This window comes from Leptodactylus fuscus, chromosome 3, assembly GCF_031893055.1.
Source record: "Leptodactylus fuscus isolate aLepFus1 chromosome 3, aLepFus1.hap2, whole genome shotgun sequence".
Taxonomy (NCBI): domain Eukaryota; kingdom Metazoa; phylum Chordata; class Amphibia; order Anura; family Leptodactylidae; genus Leptodactylus; species Leptodactylus fuscus.
This window is the reverse complement of record NC_134267.1, coordinates 78,437,599-78,459,765: the sequence shown is the minus strand read 5'-3', so window position 1 is coordinate 78,459,765 and position 22,167 is coordinate 78,437,599. Positions and strand designations below refer to the sequence as shown.

At 42.0% G+C, this 22,167-nt stretch overlaps 1 protein-coding gene across 2 annotated transcripts in view; it reads right to left on the bottom strand.

Annotated features, from left to right (window-relative positions):
* Window positions 1-22,167, bottom strand: part of SFT2D1 (SFT2 domain containing 1) — a 43,375-nt gene that overhangs the window by 8,087 nt on the left and 13,121 nt on the right. For both annotated transcript variants that reach the window (XM_075267843.1, XM_075267842.1), the window contains exons 2-5: window positions 14,418-14,504; window positions 10,957-11,042; window positions 7,113-7,194; window positions 4,514-4,549 (exon numbers count right to left, since the gene is read on the bottom strand). In XM_075267843.1, coding sequence (XP_075123944.1) covers window positions 4,514-4,549; window positions 7,113-7,194; window positions 10,957-11,042; window positions 14,418-14,504 — 291 coding nt within the window. The remainder of the gene's footprint in view (window positions 1-4,513; window positions 4,550-7,112; window positions 7,195-10,956; window positions 11,043-14,417; window positions 14,505-22,167) is intronic.

Here is a 22,167-nt window from a genome sequence, read left to right as displayed (position 1 = left end):
AGTGTTGTGATCACAGGAATGCAGCTGTTTAAACACAGGAGAACATTCTCAGGGAGCTTTTCCTTTGTGACAATACCTCAATATAACACTTTCTAGAAGTGGGAGGCGTTTGTGCCAGATTATTTCAGAAAATTCTGATATTTATAGATAATTTCTCAAGTTATCTCCATGATAATCCCCACTCATGTTAATTGATACTTGCTTCACTTCCACTGAAAGTACTTTCTACGTCACTAGACCTCAATAACCCCATAAATACTAGTTTGAGCCATAAGGCTTAATCCCCATTTTTCAAGTCTGACATCTGTAATCTTATACAAGAATAACTTTATTACACATTTACTTAAGTGATTCTGAGAAAGATTTCTTTTAACACAATGGCAGATTTACTAATCATGACCAAGTTAGGTACGAAAACTAGAAAGTCAGACCTCAAACTGAGGTTTGAAAAAAAAAAAAAAAAAAAAAAAAAAAACTGGCGTAATCTTAGGCTAGGTTCATATATGCACATGGGTTTCAGTCCTTAGGATCTGCCGGAAACCAGAAGGCCAAAACCCGAGGACACCACAGACTACTAGGATCCACTGGATTTTGGCCATTTTTACACTATAACCGATGGAGAGAAGAGTCTCCAATGCAGATTCCAGAGCTCCTTGCGTCCTTTGCAATAGTTTACATTGGCAACTTCCTGTTCCTACAACTCCCATGATTCCTTGATGACCCATTCTCCACCTCCCTGTTTCCCAAGATAGGCCGCCCACTTCACGGTCAGCAGCCATCTTTAGTCTCCAAGTTCTCACTCACTTAATAACCTACTCCTTTGGCTTTAATATTGTAATTGCCTTCCTAGATCATCATTACAAATCACAAAGAGAAAGCTTCAGGACAACAATGAATTCTTAAATTTTTTTTGGCATATGTGCCTACATAATACATAAACAGTATAATGCTCCCTAGTGGCCTCTGCACAGTATAATATGCTCCACATTGGAAGCCAAAGAGTATAATATGGATTGTGCATACTCAGTCCATATTATACAGCGCTACATGACGGCAGGATTCCCGGCCAACCACTGTCTGTAAGGTGTACAGTCGGCACCTCCTCTCTAGCCCCATTGCACTTATTTTCACTTCCCTTAAGGTCCGGACCAGAGACACCATCGGCGGCCAGCAACTCCTCTGTGACATGTACCAGCTGTCCACTGTATTGCGCAAGTGTGGGCTACCAGTACACACAATGAAGTGGCAGCCTTCGTGCAATGATGTTCTGGGATTCAGATATTCGCAGGAGGAACAGGCAAGTATAATGGGGATGGGAGCGAGCTGCTTTCCACTGACATTCCAGGATGCAAATATCAGTTAGATTTATGATTGAAATATTCATTTTTTTTCCCGGACAACCCTTTAAAATGGTTTTTGTCAGGCGTTACTGTTAGAAGGGACAACATGCAAAAAATAAAAATATATCTAGGGGTATTCCCACAAACAAACATTTTTAAACATTTTTGCAAATATAAGTAAACATTTTGCAGCATTTCAAAGATTTTCTCTAAATATCTTGTGGTCACAGTCTTGTTTTCTTGACCGGTTGCCTGTGGCTACACCCATGAATGCAGGACCTTTCTAAGGTCAGAAAATCAACTAGGATTTCCTTATTGTAGCCGGGATATCTTCTGATAACCCAGGTACGATATGAAAATCATGGCTGGGTTCCTGACAAGCCCCAGACCATAGAAAGTTTCTGCATTTGTGGTCGTATCCATTGGCAACCGATCAAGTCAACAGACTGTCACCACTAAGATAATTAGAGAAAGGCTTTAAAACTCTGAAGAATTAACTGCTAATATTTGCAGAAATGTTTAACTTTTACTTATCTACAAATATAGATAAGATTATTATGTTCATAGGAATACCTCTTTAATCATTGTGTTAAGGGTTTTGTTTTTATGGCACCGACATGGAGAAAACTGTTTATTACGGTTACAGCAATACAAAATAGGAACCATTTAGGCAGGGTTCACACAGTGCCCTTTGCTGAACAACTGCATGCAGTTTTTAGAGTAATGAGTAAGCTCTTGTTACTATGCATCTCCAATGTATGCTAACTGCTATTAACCTTTTCACTGCCGCCCATGTATTTATACGTACGCCCACGATGTCACTTTTGTGGCAAAGGAAGTATGTAATACATCCTTACTATTAATGCTGATTATCTCGGGATCTCTAGAATTATGACTCTCTAACACAAGTAATGATGAACCGCAGGAACTTCAGAGGTTGGGTCCAAAATATGTAAGTAATAATGAGGCCAAGTTACGTCAATTTGAAATTGGCCCTAGTCATCACATTAGTTACGCATAGAGATTATAGTTATTTGAGTTACAAACAAACATTTTAGTTTTTATAGTGGAATAGAAAATTCTATTCTTAATAGAGATGAGCGAGTACTGTTTGGATCAGCCGATCCGAACAGCACGCTCCATAGAAATGAATGGATGCACCTGGTACTTCCGCTTTGACGGCAGCCGGCCGCTTAACCCCCCGCGTGCCGGCTACGTCCATTCATTTCTATGCGAGCGTGCTGTTCGGATCGGCTGATCCGAACAGTACTCACTCATCTCTAATTCTTAAGTGAGCCCCTATTTAATTTGCATGCACAAAATTGGTTGGCGCATTTCTGTGATTTTGGTGTTTCTTTGACAACTTGAAACTGTAAATAAAAGTGTGTGGTATGTATGAATTCACATATTGTAGTTTTTGGAAAAGTACAATTTGTTTGCAGAAAGGGATTGCTTGTGCCGGCACTTTAGTGGCAAATTTGAATTTCTACATGTTTTTTGCGTGTAATCTGTGTGCAGCAAAGTTGCATGAAGGTGGTTGTATATAGGAAATATTAAGTTGTGTTCTTATATACAGTATGCTGTGCAATCTCAAAAAAGTTAGATTTTGGCATCACAGTCAGAGTTTGCTATGTGCAGTATAGCTTTTTAAGATTTTAGTGAATAACAAAAATATTGCTTGTCTTCTGGATCAGTGTTTTTCAGAGAACAAGCTCTTGTAGTTGATGTGTGTGAATATACTGTAGGATTGAATAGAAGTTTTAGGTGCTAATATAGGTTTTAGTTCATGCCCTTTTAAAAGAAAAAGAAAAAAGTGTTTTTGTAATCATGTAATCTTCAGGTTTTCTACTTTGAAGAAATATATAGGGTTTAGGTGCGCAATTTTTATGGTGTGTAAGCCCTACATTTTATTAGGATGATACCTGAATGCTATGAATGAAATTTGCACATGTTGAACTCTTATTTTTAGGAGGTTAGATGCATATAACTGTTTGGTTTTCACTAATATACATTTAATAGCATTGTTTTAATAAAACAATCATCAATCAAAATTGCATAAAGGTGTATAAGCATTGGGGAAAGGGGGGTTGGTATGTTTTTTTGTTGTTGTTGTTTTTTTTTAATGTTGCATTTTAGGTTTTATTTGTCCATCTAAAAAAAAAGCGAAAATTGCTCTAACTACCAGAGGTGCAAAATATCCCAAAACAGCAAAAGGGTTAAACGGATTACCTTTGTGGTAATGGCTGGTACCATAAAAGGTAAAATGTAGTAGTGACAGTAATATGCCCTAATTTTATTATTTGTATAATAAGATATACAGTTTTCCAATATACTTTCTGTATCAATTCCTCGGGATTTTATAGAGGTCTTCCTTTCATGCATTGTTACTTCTATAGTGGATGGAATCCTGACAATGGTCATGTGATTTACTGTTCATGGTCATGTACACGGATGTTTGATTACTGTGCTGTCACTAATGAGCTGTACACGTGTGTCCATTACATGACCATGGTCAGCAGTTCATACACTAGAGGTAAGCAGAATGAATGACAGTAAGCAGAAATCTAAAAAACTGAGGAACTTATACAGAAAGCATACAAACAATAACTCTCTCAAAGACTGGTCTATGAAAGTGGCCAACCCACTGGTTGTCTACAGGACGAAAAAAAATACCTTTAGGCTAAGGCCCCACGGGCCGTAATCGCTGCGGAAAGAACCGCTGCGTGATCGCATTGGGGTTCTTTCCACAGCGCTTTTAAGAGAAAGTTCAGAGTTTTCCTCCGTGGACTTTCTCCTAACATTATATCTACGAGACAGCCGCCAGCATTTCCGTAGCTATAATTGGTAATGCTGCGATTTGCAAAGCCGCAACGGCTTTGCAAATTGCAGCGTGTGCGCACTGCGATTTCTTCCGCAAAGTGGGCATAGGATTTGCATTAATCCCATCCCCTTTGCTTGCACTGTAAGCTGCGGGCAAATTGCGGCGTTTACGTCCCGTGGGGCCCCGGCCTTAATGAGGATTGAGAGTTACTAAAAGCAAATCTAGGTTAAACAAAACACCACTTTTCCTTGATATCCATGGTACAATACACACTCCAAAACTGAGGGCTGTGAGATCATGAGTAATACTAAACAATTTATAGTTGCATATATATATTGTGTGTTTAACTTACCCAAAATACAGCACATAAGGTACAGATCAAGCAAAGCTGTAAAAGGGATACAAAAAAAATAAATATTATACATATATGAAACCAATTTGTAAATAAACTAACTGAACAAGTACTGGCTTATCATAGAAAACTGAATCTCTTCAGTAAAACTTAGCAAACAATGATGTACGGTATATAATTTGTTCCTTTAAAATAGCTGGTATTGTTAATTTTGTGGTAAACCAGTCAATGTTGTCTCACTCACATCCTCTCTCTGTGCACTGTTATTACAGCAGACAGGATTACCCAACACTCTGCCACTGACCAGCAATTTGACATTGGTGAAGAGACTCTTAGTACACCACCTTCACTATTAAGGCGGTGACACACAACATTACATCCAGTCCAGGGGATGCCAATGCTTTCACTTCACTGCAAAGCAAAGCTGGCCACACACACAGATTTTAGACTGCTACTATTCATTTGGGATGAATGTTCAACAAACTTTCTGATGAGCGTTTGTTATGTTAAGGTTCACCCTTATGCCATAACGTTTCTGACCAGCACATGTATTAAACACATGGCCACTATACACAAGTTGCCCACAAGCTTGTCAGTCTAGCCCCGTGATGTCGAGGGCATGCAGAGCCCCCTCTGCTGGCATTCATGCCGTCGCCTGAATCACTCACTAACGGGGAATCCAGTACAGGTACATCCGCACCCCCAGACAGATGACCCTCATTTGCCTACCATCTGAATCAAACAGCGCTTCCCACTTATGAATTGCTGTCCTCATGTTATTATCTAGATTTTTTTTTTTTTTTTTTAGTCCTAAAAATCCTGCTGTTCTGACTCTGGCTGCCAAGCCAAATATGCTGACACTGTTTGGTCTCCTGTCTATGGCCTATCAGGAGACAGTCTTAGTGGCAAGCAAGAGTTAAAATCGGAAAAAAAAATTACCTCTCCCCCTTTTTTTTTTTTTTTTTTTTTAATTTAAATAAAGTGCTGATAATGAAAAAAAAATTATTTCCTGGTGGCACTTCCATTACAAGCACCAGCTCAAGTGGTGTGCGTTACGGCAAACATCCAGCAATTGTCCAACTGGAGGACATTTGCACTTTTCATGCCCCCTGAAGTGCATGAACTGCACTGCGCACTCATGTAGCCACCAATTGCCCACAATTATATATCTATAGCTATCTATTTATACCTATATATATGGGTTTACCTGTATAAACATGCAGTCACTGGCAGTTGCATTTGGGTGGGGTGTTGTCCATGCATATAGTTGAAAAACCTGTTCTTGACTGGAAGGGGGCCCTAACATTTCATAAAACTTTAGACTGCAAACAAGATTTAATAAAGTCCTTAGCAACCTACTCCTTGCTAGGGATAGTCAACTTTCCTGGGTAAGATATATACCGTATTTTTCGGACTATAAGACGCACCTAGGTTTTAGAGGAGGAAAATAGGGAAAAAAAATTTTGAAGCAAAAACTGGTAAAATATTTAATATATGGGAGTTGTAGTTTTGCAACAGCTGCAAGGCCACATTGACAGGTGACCCTGCAGCTGTACGGGGATGTATAGGGCGTTTTTTTTTGCGGGGCCAGCTGTACTTTTTAGTTATACCATTTTGGGGGATATCTATTGCTTAGATCACCTTGTATTGAAAAAAAAACAGGAGGTGATTTAGAACTTTTATTTATTTCATATTTTTAAAGCTTTTTTTTTTTTTTACTATTTTATTCCCCCCCGGGGGCTTGAACCTGCGGTCACTTGATCGCAAGTCCCATAGACGGCAATACAACTATATTGCCGTCTATGGGACATTCTGTCTATTAGTATTACGGCTGGTCATAGAGACCAGCCGCAATACTAATACAGCAGTGACAGGCCTAGGAGCCTCAATAGGCTCCCGGCTGTCACCCGAACAGGTCGGCTCCTGCAATATCGCCGCGCAGGAGCCGGCCTGCAACTTTACAGGTACGGGGCCGGTGGGGACCGGCCCCGGGGGAGAAGTGGCCACGGATACTGACCCGGCATCCGCTGTACTAGAGAGGCGGATGCCGGGGAGGGATAGACGCCGGGGCCTGAGACATCGCTGCCCTGCCCTGCATGAAGCCAGCGGCGGGGGGACGGAGGAGCCCCTGCCGCTGCTGGCTTCATACAGGGCAGAGGAGCGCAGCGATGTCTCAGGCCCCGGCACCTGTAATGGCGTCTATCACTTGTCGGCTTCCGCCTCTCTATTACAGCGGGTGCCAGGCGCCACCTTCAGACTATAAGACGCACCCTTATTTTCCCCAAAAATTTTGGGGAAAAAAAGTGCGTCTTATAGTCCGAAAAATACGGTAGATCCTGCAGCCTAGTACACAAAATGAATGGACTCTCTGGGAATTTATATTTCCCCAGAGTTTTCTGGTTATTGCTTACCCAAATCCATGATCTGTGGGTTTTGTAAGTGAGAAATTAGGTGGTGAAATCTCACATGCAACAAGTCACAAAACATGATTCACAGGTTTACAGGGCGCTCATATTTATTAGTTTCCTTTGCCCATGCATCAGCCACACAAATACTTCTGAATACTGAAGCAATCTCACACAGGAAACACAGTACTCACCAGCATAACTATTGTAGCAATCAGTCTGGTTGGCTCAAACATCTTTTTAAGCTGCTTAAGTGGACCCATGAGAAAACATGTGCTGAAACCACAAAGACAGAATTAGGAACCCCAAAAATAGAAAATTCTTGCATGCAAGTCCCACCTGTTTTCTTTTGTTTAAAAGAAATTTTTTAAAATTTTTATTTTTTTTTTAGATACACCGTATATACACTATTTTTAAACAAAAAAAACACACATATATATATATATATATATATATATATATATATATATATATATATACACATATACATATACACACACACACACACACACATACTGTTTTTGTGGCACGTTATTTCAAACGTACGCCAGATATTATCCATTTGCTATGGTATTTTAGGCTCTGTTCACTCTTGCATCATGGTTTTGGCTTGCAATGGAAACAAACAATGCTAATCTGACGAAAAATGACTTGCGTTACAATGGCAACTTTCATGTTTCACTGCATGCAGAGTTACTGTTCCTATTGAATATGAAACAATATAGGAAGGCTATTATGGGTCAACGTATAGTTCTTAACCCCTTGAAGAGGACCCTTCATGTCCACGGGCACATGTGGTTTTATATACAGCTAGAAAGCAGACTGCGCTGAATTCAGCGCACTGTCTACTTTCCCGTTATGTGCCCCTGAGCGAAGATATCAGTGCAGTGAATTTCGCTTTCTAGTGGTATATAAAACCACATGTGCCCGAAGACATGAAAGGTCCACTTTAAGGGCAGGGGCGCAGGGTAGTTTGGGCCTTAAAGGGGTTGGCCACTTTCAGACCAATATTGAGACAAATGTTATGGTTTGTATAATAAAAAGTTGCACAATTTTCCAATATATTTTCTGTATCAATTCCTCACGGTTTTCTAGAGCTCTACTTGCTGTCATTCATTCTGTTACTTCTAATGGATAAAACTCTGACCATGGTCATGTGATTTACGGTCCATGGTCATGTGATCAGTACACAGGTGCCGCTCGTTATAGTCACAGCACAATAATCAGACAGATACCTGGTAATCAGCTGTGCACCTGTGTGCTCATCACATGACCATACACCGGGCACAGATCGGGAAAGCCGACAGTGCGAGGAATTCAGCGCACTGTCAGCTTTCCAGCAGTATATGTGTTTTTTTCGTGACACACTATGTTGGTGGTAAATTTTGGTCCTTACACTTTGCGTTTTTTGTTTGGTTGTTTTTTTTTTTTTTTAGACAATTTAGTGAAAATTAAAAAAAAAAAAAAAAAAATTATATATCAAGTTTGAAAGTTTATTATTCTGGTAAAAAAAAAAGTCATATCACACAAAATTCTTCATAATTAACATTAACCATTAGAGATGAGCGAACACTATTCAAAACAGCCATTTCGAATAGCACGCTCCCATAGAAATGAATGGACGTAGCCGGCACGCAGGGGGTTAAGCGACCGGCCGCCGGCAAAGTCTGTGTGCCGGCCGCTTCCATTCATGTCTATGGGAGCATGCTATTCGGAACGGCTGTTCCGAATAGTGTTAGATCATCTCTATTAACCATATGTCTACTTTATATTGGCATTGTTTCTTCAATGTCCTTTTATTTTTCTAGTAAGTTAGAAGGCTTATAAATAGCAAATTATCAGATTTTCCAGAAAATTTCAAGATTTCGTTTTCTAGGGATTCATTTAGTTGTGAAGACACTTTGAGGGGCCTAAATAATAGGAAACGCTCATAAATGACCCATTTAGAAACTATAGTCTTCAAACTATTCAAAACAGTATATAAGAACTTTGTTAAACCTTTAGGTGCTCCACAAGAATTAATGCAAAATGGAGGTGAAATTTCCAAATGTCACTTTTTAAATTTACATTTTACATTTCAAACCAGATTTTCCTTTAACTGCTTAAGGACTCTGACTTTTTTGTTTCAAATTTTCATTTTTTCCTTCCCACATTTCAAGAGATGGCTTAGTGTTTGTGGGACAAATTGTAAATGTAATGACACTGTTCAATATGCTGTGCAATGTACTGAGAAGCTGGAAAAAAAATCAGTATGAGGTGTAATTGGAGAAAAAAAAACAAAAAAACCCACGCATTTGTGCCAATTTCAAATGGGTTTAATTTTTATAGCGTTCACTGTTTGGTAAAAATGACGTTACCTGTATTCTGCATGGATCTGGGTATGGTGTCTTTTTATGCGGGATACTATTTGGGGAACGATCTGATGGTTTGATCATTTTTCATTCAATTTTCATCACCACTATGCCGTTCACAGTATGAGATACCGTAAATATTTTAATAGGTTGGGCATTTTGGATCGCATGGATACCTATTGTGTTTATGTTTACTTTTGTTTATTTACTTTTATATCTGATCTAGGGGCGCTTTGAACTTTTTTTTTTTATTTTTATACTTTTAAAAACTTTGTTTTCTTCTTTTACTTTATGATCAGACCCCCTAAGGGACCTTGAAACTTAGGGGGTCTGATCGCTCATACTATTCACTACAATACAACTGTATTGCAGTGAATAGCAAAATGCCATCCGCTCTATCAGACGCTGCCTCTGGCAGCGTTCAACAGAACTAATTCAATGACAAGCCTGGGAGCCTTTAATAGGCTCCCGGCTGTCACAGCAACCAATCGCTGCCCTTTGGTGACATTCAGAAGGGCGGTGATCATAGAAAAAAAAAAAAAAGGCAGCACCCTAGGCGTCGTGCACAATTTAGACACCGCAGTTCCATTTGCTTGTGGCATCTAAAGGGTTAACAGCTGCGATCGGTGTTAATAGCAAATCATAATATTTATTAATCTAAGGGCCCCTTCAAACGGAGTAAACGCGCGTGTATTTCGGCAAAATACACGTGTAAAAATACACGAGTAAAAATAAGATTCCCATTGACTTCAATGACATTTTACACGTGTATTTTAACACGTATAAAAAAAATGTCATTGAAGTCAATGGGAGTCTTATTTTACACGTATTTTTTACACGTGCATTTTGCCAAAATACACACGCGTTTACTCCGTGTGAAGGGGCCCTGATTCTGCAGTTTGTAGAAATACCCCATATGTAGCTCTTCTGGTCAACTTGACTCAAACAAACACAGTCCTCATAAATGAATAAGGGACGGACGTCCCGAAACGCGTAGGCTTTAAGTGAATGCCGCATGCACACATAATGTGAGTTTTTTTTCTTCCACCTACCCCCTTTTTCTGTGTCTGGTACTATTTGCTGCTGTTTTTTAATTTTATTAATAAAAGTTATTATTTATTAAATATACTCTCTGCTCTGAAGACTTTTTCAGATTGAATATGAATTTTATAAGTCTCATTTAGGTTCCACTCCTGGTAATTTTCACAGTGTGAACAAGGGTAGATGCAAAAATCCATAACTGTTAACAGCTATGTATGTTTGCTGAATGCAAACAATTCAGTCATGCAGTACACTGTGACAGGACTCATCTGATGGTGTATCAATCATCCGATGTCATGTAGGAGAGGACTTGCATGGAAAAAAATTAAAATTTCACTTAGCAGTGATTCTGCTGATACGTTTACATTATGTAACAGAAGGATTTCCTCATTTCAGAAAGTCATCACTTCAAAGGGAGTCTACAAAGATCTAAACATCTATCCTGTGATAAGTTTCTGAATGATGGAGCTCCAAGTGCTGGTAGCCCTTGACAATGGGTGGAGGTGCCACTCCAATCAACTTTGTTGCACTGCTGGAGAAAGAAGCACTGTATGGATCTACAGATTACCAGTTTAAGGCTATATATAAATAAATAGAATAAACCTAAGGAAATAAGCATTTTAATGGTTCAACATTGAACATTTACCTGGCCAATGCAGCAATGTTTCCTATTGTGTAGAACACTGCAAAAAGCTTTATTCCGGCAGAAGGAAGAAAAAGTAATGCACTTCCCTGTATTAACACAAAACCTTCAGGTTATTGTAGAAACACTTTAATAATAAATTCTATAGATTTTCAGTATATGCACAATTATATCATTTTACATTATCCTATTAATATTATAAAGGTGAATGTTTTTGGGTTTGTGGGTTTGTGTGTTTGGATGTTCGGATGTTTGTTCCTCAATCACAGCCAAACGGCTGAATGGATTTTGGGGAAATTTCACACACACCTACATATTTCCCACGAAAGTGCAATAGGCTACTTTAAATGTGGGTCACTCACCCCAAATCGCCACCGTCACCCTCCAAAGACCCCTCCGGGCTCGGCTATAGAAGCTGGCATTCTGCCAGCGCTGCTCTGTCCACGCTCCTCCTATTGGTGCATGGCAGGCTATGGGCGGGCTATAGAGCCAGGACTGCGGCACCATAGGTTGAGAGCACAATGTGGGCGTGCCGATTCACCAGGGACACAGTGAGGAAGATGGCGGCCGCCCACAGGGTCCCGGAGCCGCAGCTATACCACGCTGCCTACACACATCGTGGAGGAGGCTGCTGCACCCCACACTACACATAGAGGTCAGTCCAGCGGGGGGAGGGGGTGTCCCAGGGGGAGGAGGTGTCCCCAGGTCGGTGTCCCCAGCTTCAGTTCCCCCCGCTGCTGTCTGTGTCCTGTATGAAGCACAGCAAGCTCCGGCGTCAGGTTGCTACCGTGTTTCCCTGAAAATAAGACAGTGTCTTATATAAATTTTGGTCCTAAAGATATGCTATGTCTTGTTTTCAGGGGATGTCTTATTTTATTTTTGTGTGCTACTGCCACTACTGTGCTATACTGAGATGTGCTTGCTGCGCAAAGACTGTATGAGGAAAAACATTGCAGCCGGCTGAACGCTATGTGCGGTGCACCGTGTGCACAGGAAAGCCGTCTGCTGCCGCTGCTGTGTTACCGTACGTTGTATCCATTGTTCCTGCTGCTGTGGGATGAGCTGGGAGAGTGGACCCCCCGCCGCATACGTTGCTTAGTGTATACACAACGGCATCTCCCAGCTCAGCCAACAGCAGCAGGAACAGTGGATACAACGTATCGCTGTGCACACAGAACATCGCGCACAGTGTTCAGCCGGCTGCAATGTTTTTCTTCATGCTATCTTTATGCAGGAAGATTATTATTATTGGGGTATGTCTTACTTTCAGGCGGTGCCTTATATTAGGCAATTCTACAAAAAACTTCTGCTATGTCTTACTTTCAGGGGATGACATTTTTGGGGGAAACAGGGTATGACGCCGGGCCTGCTCTGCTACATATAAACGCCACAGGGAGCAGCATGAGAAGTGTGTGCAGGCAGCCAGCAGACACAGGAGCAGAGGAGAGAGAAAGGTGAGAGCTACTACACAGGGGACGATGTAGGGGGTGGGGGCAGGGATGGGGGAACATGAGACTGGGGGGCAGAGATGGGGGGGGCAAGACACTGGGGCACATGAAGTGAACTGGGGGCAGAGAAGGGGGTGAAGAAACTGGGAGCAGAGATTGGGGGGTCAAGATACTGGGGGCAGAGATGGGGGGGGACATGAATCTGGGGGAAGAGATGGGGGGGGACATGAATCTGGGGGGGGACATGAATCTGGGGGCAGAAATGGGGGCACATGAAGCTGGGGGCAGAGATGGGGGGACATGAAGCTGGGGGCAGAGATGGGGGGACATGAAGCTGGGGGCAGAGATGGGGGGACATGAAGCTGGGGGCAGAGATGGGGGGACATGAAGCTGGGGGCAGAGATGGGGGGGGACATGAAGCTGGGGGCAGAGATAGGGGGGGGGGGGGGGGACAACATACTTGGGGCCGAGATGGGGGGGGGGGGGACAAGATACTGGGGGCAGAGATGGGGGGGACAGAGATACTGGGGGCAGGCCCGCTCTGGCCACAAGTAGAGGGGCGTTGGGTCCCACGGCCCGAGCTGCAGGTGGTTTGCGCAGGCATCAGGGGGCCGCCGACGAAGTCGTGGGTTATAGCTAGTACAGTATATTTCTGCATTTTCTAACTAGATGGCTACCATAAAAACTGTATATCACAGTGTGTGATTTTAAAGTCGCCTGACAGGTTCCCTTTAAGCATTTTTAAATGGGAAACCAGGAATTTTTTTTATTTTTTTTTTAAACACTTTTTTTTTAGCAGTACTAATAGGATTGATGCAGCGGGTTCAACTGGTGGGAAGCCTGAGCCATGCCTTGCCACATCCATGATGCAGCAGAACGTTATGGTGCGCCAAAATGTGACTGTTAGAGCTGCTGATTAGATGAAAAACTGAGGTGTTCAGAAACTATAGCTCAAGCGTTACAAGTGATGAAGAGCTACCTTTCTATATGTGAACTTGTTTGGGGGACTGCGCCTATCTTTTTCTGGCGGCTTCATCAAACACAGATGGTATAGTAACTGCCTCTTTCATATATACTGTATATTCATACTTTGTTTTTTGTTTTGCTTTTATTTGGCAGTGCCCTATTGAAACATTCATAGTTGCTTATATGAAAAAGTCCATTGAACAGACCAATACGGCAGCTTTTCACTGATGGTGAATAACAGCCATTTCTCAAAAGGTCATCTGAGTCACTAAAACCCATGAACGTCTATGGGTCTATTCACATGGCTGTGTCTATGTCTGTCAAAATGTACAAAAAGAGAATGTCAGGTTTATGGGTTGTTGTTTTTTTTGGCTTTTTTTTTTACGGCTGCCATTCACTGTTTGAATAAGGCCTTAAAGGTGGCGAGCCTGTGGTACATTAATCTGCCAAACAGATTGACTAACCAGACAACTCTGTCATGTGAGGAAGTACAAATAGTACTGCAGCCTGTATTAACTGCAAAACACCATTTTAACGTTAAGAAGCATGGACTAACCAAATAACTATTGCTGCCTGCACAGGCAAGCCTCAATAGTTATTATCATTAGGACAGGCCTGGGAGCCATCAAAAGGGGGCCCAAGTGTCATATACATATATACTGGCGTATAAATATGAGGAGCAGCATGACCCGGAAGGCTTCAGATTTACTAAATACCTGCGATCAGATAGGACTCTGATCACAAGCATTAACGTCAGGTCTCCGCTGTATAACGTCAGTCTTGGTAGTCTTATGTTTTCTCAATCTGCTTCGAAGCAAGCACTATATTTAAGGTTTAAAAAAAAAAAAAAAAAAAAGCTAACCTGTTTCTAAAGCTTACAGAGCATATAGGCCTCAAACTTGCAGCCTACAAATTTTAATAGGCTTATTTAGCAATAACTTTGTATTATAAAACATTTGAAAGGACTATGACCCTTCAAATTCAAATTTGCAGCCCATTTGTACTGCTGCTGTTGCTGTATTGAAATAGGGAAAGGTGTAGTTTACTTACAAGAATTGAACAGACAACTCCAGAGACAAAACATATTGCAAACCATTTCACTCGAGTGCCAAAACCTAATGATGATGAATCCAAAACCTGAAATAAAGAAGTAAAAATGTGTTAATGTGCTGCTCTCGTACTACTGTTAAGTTCATCTCAAGGTGCTCATACACATTAAAAGCAGACAATTTAATGTAAATAGGGCCACAGCTCTCTCCGAACAGAGACTGGGGAAAGAAAGAGCTGCCATGTTGGATTTCAACATGCCGTCTCCCCCTACCCTATGAAGAATGCCGCCATGTCATTTGTCTGGCAGGGGATTAACCTTCCTCACACTGAAATACTCATGCACGATCTGCCGAGTATGCAAGTTTATGGGAAGTCTTGAGAAATACAGACCGCTATTTAATGTGTATAGTCGCCTTGATTGTTAAAGATCTTCAGAAGAAGTCTCCAAAATCAACTATGAGGGAATCAAACATATCAAAGCCTGAAATTAGATGCAACATGCACAACACTTATAATAATTTATCTGCATATATATGTTACTAAAAGTAATTTTTTAATGCAAACCATTATAAAAGTTATCATACATAAATAGGTCTCATTTATAATGTGCCAACATTACCTTTCCAGAAGTAGCTGACAATCCTTCGGCAAGCAAGAAAAAAATAAATTTAAGCAAAATAAAATAAATGAGAACATCAAATACAGCAGTTCTATACTGGGATGCTGCACATAAGAGAAAGTAAAGCATGCTCATGGTCTGAATTGAGGCATGTATTGAGTGCCATATTGTAAAAGAAAGGGATCAGCTCTCCCTGAACAGCATCCCAGAATCTGGAAGATAAATCTTGAAACTTAGTGAAGCCCACATGAACCAAACCGCTTATTTTTCTGCTGAGAAAACAAAAAGATGGCTGTAGCATTTCTAATGCAGTACAATTGAATAAATCTCTCCCACTGTATTATACACACAGGAAATGAAAAAAATGCTGAACCATATTCGCCTACAGTTTAGGAAAGGGTCATCAGGTTTGACAGGAAGAGTACTGCTGCCTGCATGTCTTTTTCCATGAAAACAAACATCATGTAAGAGCCACAACTGTCACTGCCCCATTACATAACCGTTTTATGGGTTATAATTTGGTAAGAGAATCTGAGAAATAGTTGAATGGCAAGAAAAAAAAAAAGTGACTGTAATTATATCTATGATATTGCGGATTAAAAAACAGGGGTTCTCCTGGTCTGGATATTGTCTATCTTTCAAATAGGTTGTCAATGTCAGAACAATGGGGCCGCAAATCTTGGAAGCTCTGGCATTATTTTGGAACAATGAGGGAGATTTATTTTATATCATATTATTATATTATATTACTAGCATATTTCAGCAATCTACATTAAAGTATTACTTGGGAAGCTACTGAGCTTCCTTAGAATCCCAAAATGGACATCCAACATGACACGGCACAATCATATGGCAAAGAGTGCTATTTGGTTAGTTAAATATAGTATTCAGTATTACAGCTTCACTGCCCTGTCTTCATAGAAACCTAGGATGCAAGGTGATATTATTCGGTGTATTTAGCATCACCAGTCCATTCTATTGCATTGCTTAATTTGTTACACTAGAGTCATACCCAGGTTTGGATTTCCATTCTTCAGGTCCACTTGGGGACTCAAAAAAACGGAAAGAAAACCTGTTTAAGGCCGGGGCCCCACGGGACGTAAATGTCGCGATTTGCCCGCAGCGGAGACGCTGCAGGAAAAATCGCGGCATTGTACAGTGCGGGCAAAGTGGATGGGATTCATGCGAATCCCATCCCCACTTTGCAGAAAAGATCGCAGCGCGGACACACTGCGATTTGCAAAGCCGTTGCGCTTTTATAATGGAGAACGGAATTCCCAAACCAGGTATAGGTGTAAGCCTAGCCTTACCCAGCTTTCCCAGAACTCTGAAAGAAAGGAATATCCTGCCAATCTATGGTAGGATTATAACACAAGGTGCTAAATTTATTGAGGTAAATACTGTACAGTATTCAGTAATCCTTATTAAGGTTAGTTCACACATAGCCTTTTTTGGTCCAGATTTTGACGTGGGAAGCAGTGTCAGAATAGAAACTAAAATGCGCCTGCCGTGGGTAGCCGCAACTTTAGCAGCTTCCCGCTCCGGATTAGGCCCAAATGAATGGACCTAGTCCGGAGGGATAGTTTTGACGCGGACGCTGCGGCGGTTTCCACCACAGAATCCGCGTCAAGATAGGGCAGGTTGCTTCTTTTTTCCGCGAGCGGTAGGAAATGACCGGCTCTCCTTGAATTCATTGGGAGGCGGTTTTTTGACCCGGATTTTGATGCAGATTCCTCGTCAAAATCCAGATCAAAAAATTATGTGCGAACTAGCCCTTACTGCTACACCTGCCATGTTACCCAGCTTTCAGAGAAGTCTGAAATGCAAACCTGGTAAACCCTTGAACAAGAAGATGTATTTTACATTACCTCATTTTGTATTTAGCAGTCCCTAATGCAACATTACCTTGTATGCTATCTAGCTTTCCCAGGATCCTGAACAGCAGCTATGCCATAGTATTTAGTACATATAGCAGCAATTCCCAACAGGTGTGTGTCGCAAATCTGTAAGGGTGCCACAACACTCTGGTTGGGAAGACGACCCCTTAACGCCTCATCTTTGTGGATATGAAAAATAGACGAAAGCATAGAAACTGATGGCCATCCATTTACATAGTCCACTATACATGGTAAACAATGAGTAGGTGCTGGCAATCTGTAAAGCTTCCTTCAGATCCTTGATGGGGGTGCTCGAAATTAGACACCCACCGATCTGATATTGATGACCTATCCTATTTTACATGAAAGTAAAGGGGAGGCTTGAACAAAATGAAGCAGGGAAGTGATAACTGCAGGAAAAACAATGCAACGTTTACAGAGGACGGAAGTCTGCAATTTCACAGCTAGTACAGGTAAAGAGAACTTCTAAACTGCTATTGCCTTGCAGACATGATGCATTAATGTGGTTTAACCACTATGGTTACAGGCACTCAGAGAAATGCAATAAATCTCAAAAAAGAAAACAGCAGGAAAGCAAAGATGACCGTTTCTAAAAAGTCATATGCTTCATGTTACTAACAGATGTGCACAGATAAGATAAAACACAATATCATCAGAAAGAGATTTTTAGTGTTTTGCCATTACACGTTCTTTAGTGATAACCTTGGTAGATATTTTCACCCAGGACTCAACCACAACCTGCACTTTATGATAGAACCAAACATTATAAAAAGGGCAAGGTTTCCAGCCCAGTCCTTCCAGTGACCTGAAACTAGTGAGTATCTAGTATTTAGCTCTACTTTATGGTATTACTGCCTGTACAAAGCTTACATTTGGTTGCACTGGTTTTTTTTCTCCCACTGAAGTCAGAGGAGACAACCAGGCAAAACAAATAAGAAAAAGGAAAACTACTTAGCCATTTACTCTCAGAACCTTTTAGGGCTTTAAACAGACTATGTAAATACTGTATATTTGATATCCAGCAACTACAGTCACTTACTACAATGGTAAACCTGCCATGTTTGCATATTCCCCCAGTCACTCAGTGATAGACAACTAAGAAACAGAAAGTGTGTGTATCACTCTTCTCCATAGCACAGAGTCAGGCACACCTGGAAAATATTTTTCCTTGGGGAAAACTGTACCAAATAATTCTGAACAAAAGACAAATCTAGAGTTTTGGGGGGTTTTTTTAATGCAGTTTTTGAAATTAAGGCTAAGTTCACACCTGTGTCTGATCTTCGTCCCCAATACGCTTAAAAAACATGGAGAGAAAAGTCCTGCAAGTATAACTTTTCTCTCTACTTTTTTCAGACAGAAACCAGGCAGACTCCATTCTAGTCTATGAGGTCTGTGGGTAACTTTTTTTTTTTTTTTTTTTTTTTAAGCGTATTAGGTTTCCCTTCGTGGGGGTTACTAAGCATACTCCATGAATGGAAACTCAAACACAGATGTTAAACTAGTCTAACAGAGTGGTGAGAATAACAAATTTACAATTTAATAATAGTGTCCATGAGAGGTCACAGTAACGCCTGTACAGACAATTTAGGTGTTTGAAAAAATACACAAGGCTTTTTCTTGCACTTGGGGAGCACCATGAAAGGCACCGCAATAGTACTGGTGCCCCACACATCCCATAGAAAAGACCCTTCCTTGCTGCCCATGGTTGTCAGCGAGTAAGGAGCTTTGTTACTTGCAAGTCGGCTGCAGCTGGTCAATTTCATAATCATGAGAGGAGAACCATCTATTAAATGCTCGTCATTCCTTGTATAAGAAATGGCCACCTAAAGATCCTATTAGACAGCCCAATACGTTGTCATTACTGGTTAGTAATCATTTATATCAGCCTATAACACTGGCTGATATGAATGTTCCTCCACCATCCAACCATACTGAGTGTCGGCAGCACATACTTCTTTACACAGGGTGTGTACTGATTTTCCAGTTAAATAGCAGCACTACCAGGCTGGGGCCACACACTGCAAACACATTGCGAAATTTCTTGCAGGTTTTCCTCTACATTCCAACCCTGCAAAAATGTATAGAAATGTGGCGTTTATTGCTAAGACTCACCTGCATGTTTCTTTGCATTGCAATAATTAACACTATGCGCTGCAGGTTTTAGTGGATTAGAAATGTCGGCTACTCTCATATCTGAATGGGTTTGTGAATCAAAAGCATTCCCTGCGTTGAGGTCGCTGACTGGCCTCAGTGGGCACGTGTGGCTAAGACTTCTGCCACACAAACTGGAATGAGATAACTGAACCACCATGGAAAGGAGAGTGTGATTTTTTTTTTTTTTTCAGCTTTTTTTCACTGCCCTCGTTCAATTTAAAACAAATGGGTGGTCCATTTTTGCCTTGACAACCCCTTTAAAACCTCTTTTTCTGCAGGGCCGGATGTAGCTATAGCATTTTGGGATCTCTTGATTGCATGTCCCATAGACTGCAACATAACTGTACTGATGTCTATGAGAGATTCGCCACTTAGCTATTGAAGCTGGTTATAGACAAGCCTCAATAGCTATGTTCTTATGAGAGCCCTGGAAGCCTTCATTATGGTCCCAGCTGTCATAGGAACAGGATGGCACCAGTGATCTTTTAGCATGGGTCGGTGTCCTGCAATGGTAAGGGTACCAGGTCAGTGGGTACTTAATGCCTGCGATCAGAGTGATTGTGGGCATTAGCATTGTGTCTCTGCTGTGCATCAGACCCGCATCCGCCATACTATTACAGCGGATGTCTGGAAACTGTTAAAAGCATAGCTAGCACACTGGAAATGAAGCCTAAGGCCCCTTGCAGATGACTGTGGTGTGAGTCAGTGTGTCATCTGTGCATTACTCGGATAGCACACAGACTCATTCTTTTCTCATGGTCCTGTGTGCGAGCTGCATCAAAGGGACAGGTCCTATTTCATCGCCGATGCTTCCATGGCTCCTATTTATTTAATGAGAGGAACCTTGGAAGCATGGCCCATGCAGGAGCGGCACAGGGGACATCCCAAAGTCCCTCGTGATTTTATATCACAGCTGGCCAGTTGCAGCATGGTAGTCTGAGACCACACATAGGCTTACCTCCCAACTTTTGAAGAACCGAAAGAGGGACAAAATGTGCGGCGCGCGTAGCAGAAAATTTAGCCTCGCCCACTTTTGTGTTGACTCCGCCCACTCATTAATTTTTCATGTGCCCGCACACAGTATAATCCTCCTACAGTCACCCGTAAATTATATGTCCCCCCTCCATCTCTGCCCCCAGATTCATGTCCCCCCTCCATCTCTGCCCCCAGATTCATGTCCCCCCTCCATCTCTGCCCCCAGATTCATGTCCCCCCTCCATCTCTGCCCCCAGATTCATGTCCCCCCTCCATCTCTGCCCCCAGATTCATGTCCCCCCTCCATCTCTGCCCCCAGATTCATGTCCCCCCTCCATCTCTGCCCCCAGATTCATGTCCCCCCTCCATCTCTGCCCCCAGATTCATGTCCCCCATATCTCTGCCCCCAGATTCATGTCCCCCATATCTCTGCCCCCAGATTCATGTCCCTCCATCTCTGCAGATCTGAGTTGAAATCGGGACATACCTCCCTCCAACCGGGACCGCGGGACACGTCACCGGAATCGTGACTGTTCCGCGAAAATCGGGATGTTTGGGAGGTATGCATAGGAAAGGATGTGGTTTTTTTTTTTTTTTTAATGCAGATTATGTTGTTTTGGGGTTTTTTTGTGCGAAAGCAAGAAGTGTTTCCTTTATATTTTCCGTTCCTTTTGAAGACACTCTTGACTTTGACATATAAAAAAATGCAGTTTTTCTTCAACATGTGGCCTCGGCCTTTTAACATAACATCTCTTCATCATGTTGACAAAACCCAAAATCCTGAACGAAAGCATCAAAATAACTGGAATTTTCTAGCAGCACGTCTCATTTTGTTTTGCAAGATACTTTAATAATGAATTTTGGCCCCTTTCTACACTTTTTAATTCTTCCTATGGTATATGCAAGGAAGCTGAGACAGGGGTGGGGTGGGTCACTTCAGCTGAAGCATTATAAAATTTAACTTTGCCAAGTCAGCCAAAGACATACAGTACAGGTACAGTAAGAACCAGGCAATCAGTGACATACAGTACAGGTACAGTAAGAACCAGGCAATCAGTGACATACAGTACAGGTACAGTAAGGACCAGGCAGCCAGAGACATACAGTACAGGTACAGTAAGGACCAGGCAGCCAGTGACATACAGTACAGGTACAGTAAGGACCAGGCAGCCAGTGACATACAGTACAGGTACAGTAAAGGCCAGGCAGCCAGAGACATACAGTACAGGTACAGTAAAGACCAGGCAGCCAGTGACATACAGTACAGGTACAGTAAAGGCCAGGCAGCCAGAGACATACAGTACAGGTACAGTAAGGACCAGGCAGCCAGAGACATACAGTACAGGTACAGTAAGGACCAGGCAGCCAGAGACATACAGTACAGGTACAGTAAGGACCAGGCAGCCAGTGACATACAGTACAGGTACAGTAAAGACCAGGCAGCCAGTGACATACAGTACAGGTACAGTAAGGACCAGGCAGCCAGAGACATACAGTACAGGTACAGTAAGGACCAGGCAGCCAGTGACATACAGTACAGGTACAGTAAGGACCAGGCAGCCAGTGACATACAGTACAGGTACAGTAAAGGCCAGGCAGCCAGAGACATACAGTACAGGTACAGTAAGGACCAGGCAGCCAGTGACATACAGTACAGGTACAGTAAGGACCAGGCAGCCAGTGACATACAGTACAGGTACAGTAAAGGCCAGGCAGCCAGAGACATACAGTACAGGTACAGTAAGGACCAGGCAGCCAGAGACATACAGTACAGGTACAGTAAGGACCAGGCAGCCAGTGACATACAGTGCAGGTACAGTAAGGACCAGGAAGCCAGAGACATACAGTGCAGGTACAGTAAAGGCCAGGCAGCCAGAGACATACAGTACAGGTACAGTAAAGGCCAGGCAGCCAGAGACATACAGTACAGGTACAGTAAAGGCCAGGCAGCCAGTGACATACAGTACAGGTACAGTAAGGACCAGGCAGCCAGTGACATACAGTACAGGTACAGTAAAGACCAGGCAGCCAGTGACATACAGTACAGGTACAGTAAGGACCAGGCAGCCAGTGACATACAGTACAGGTACAGTAAAGGCCAGGC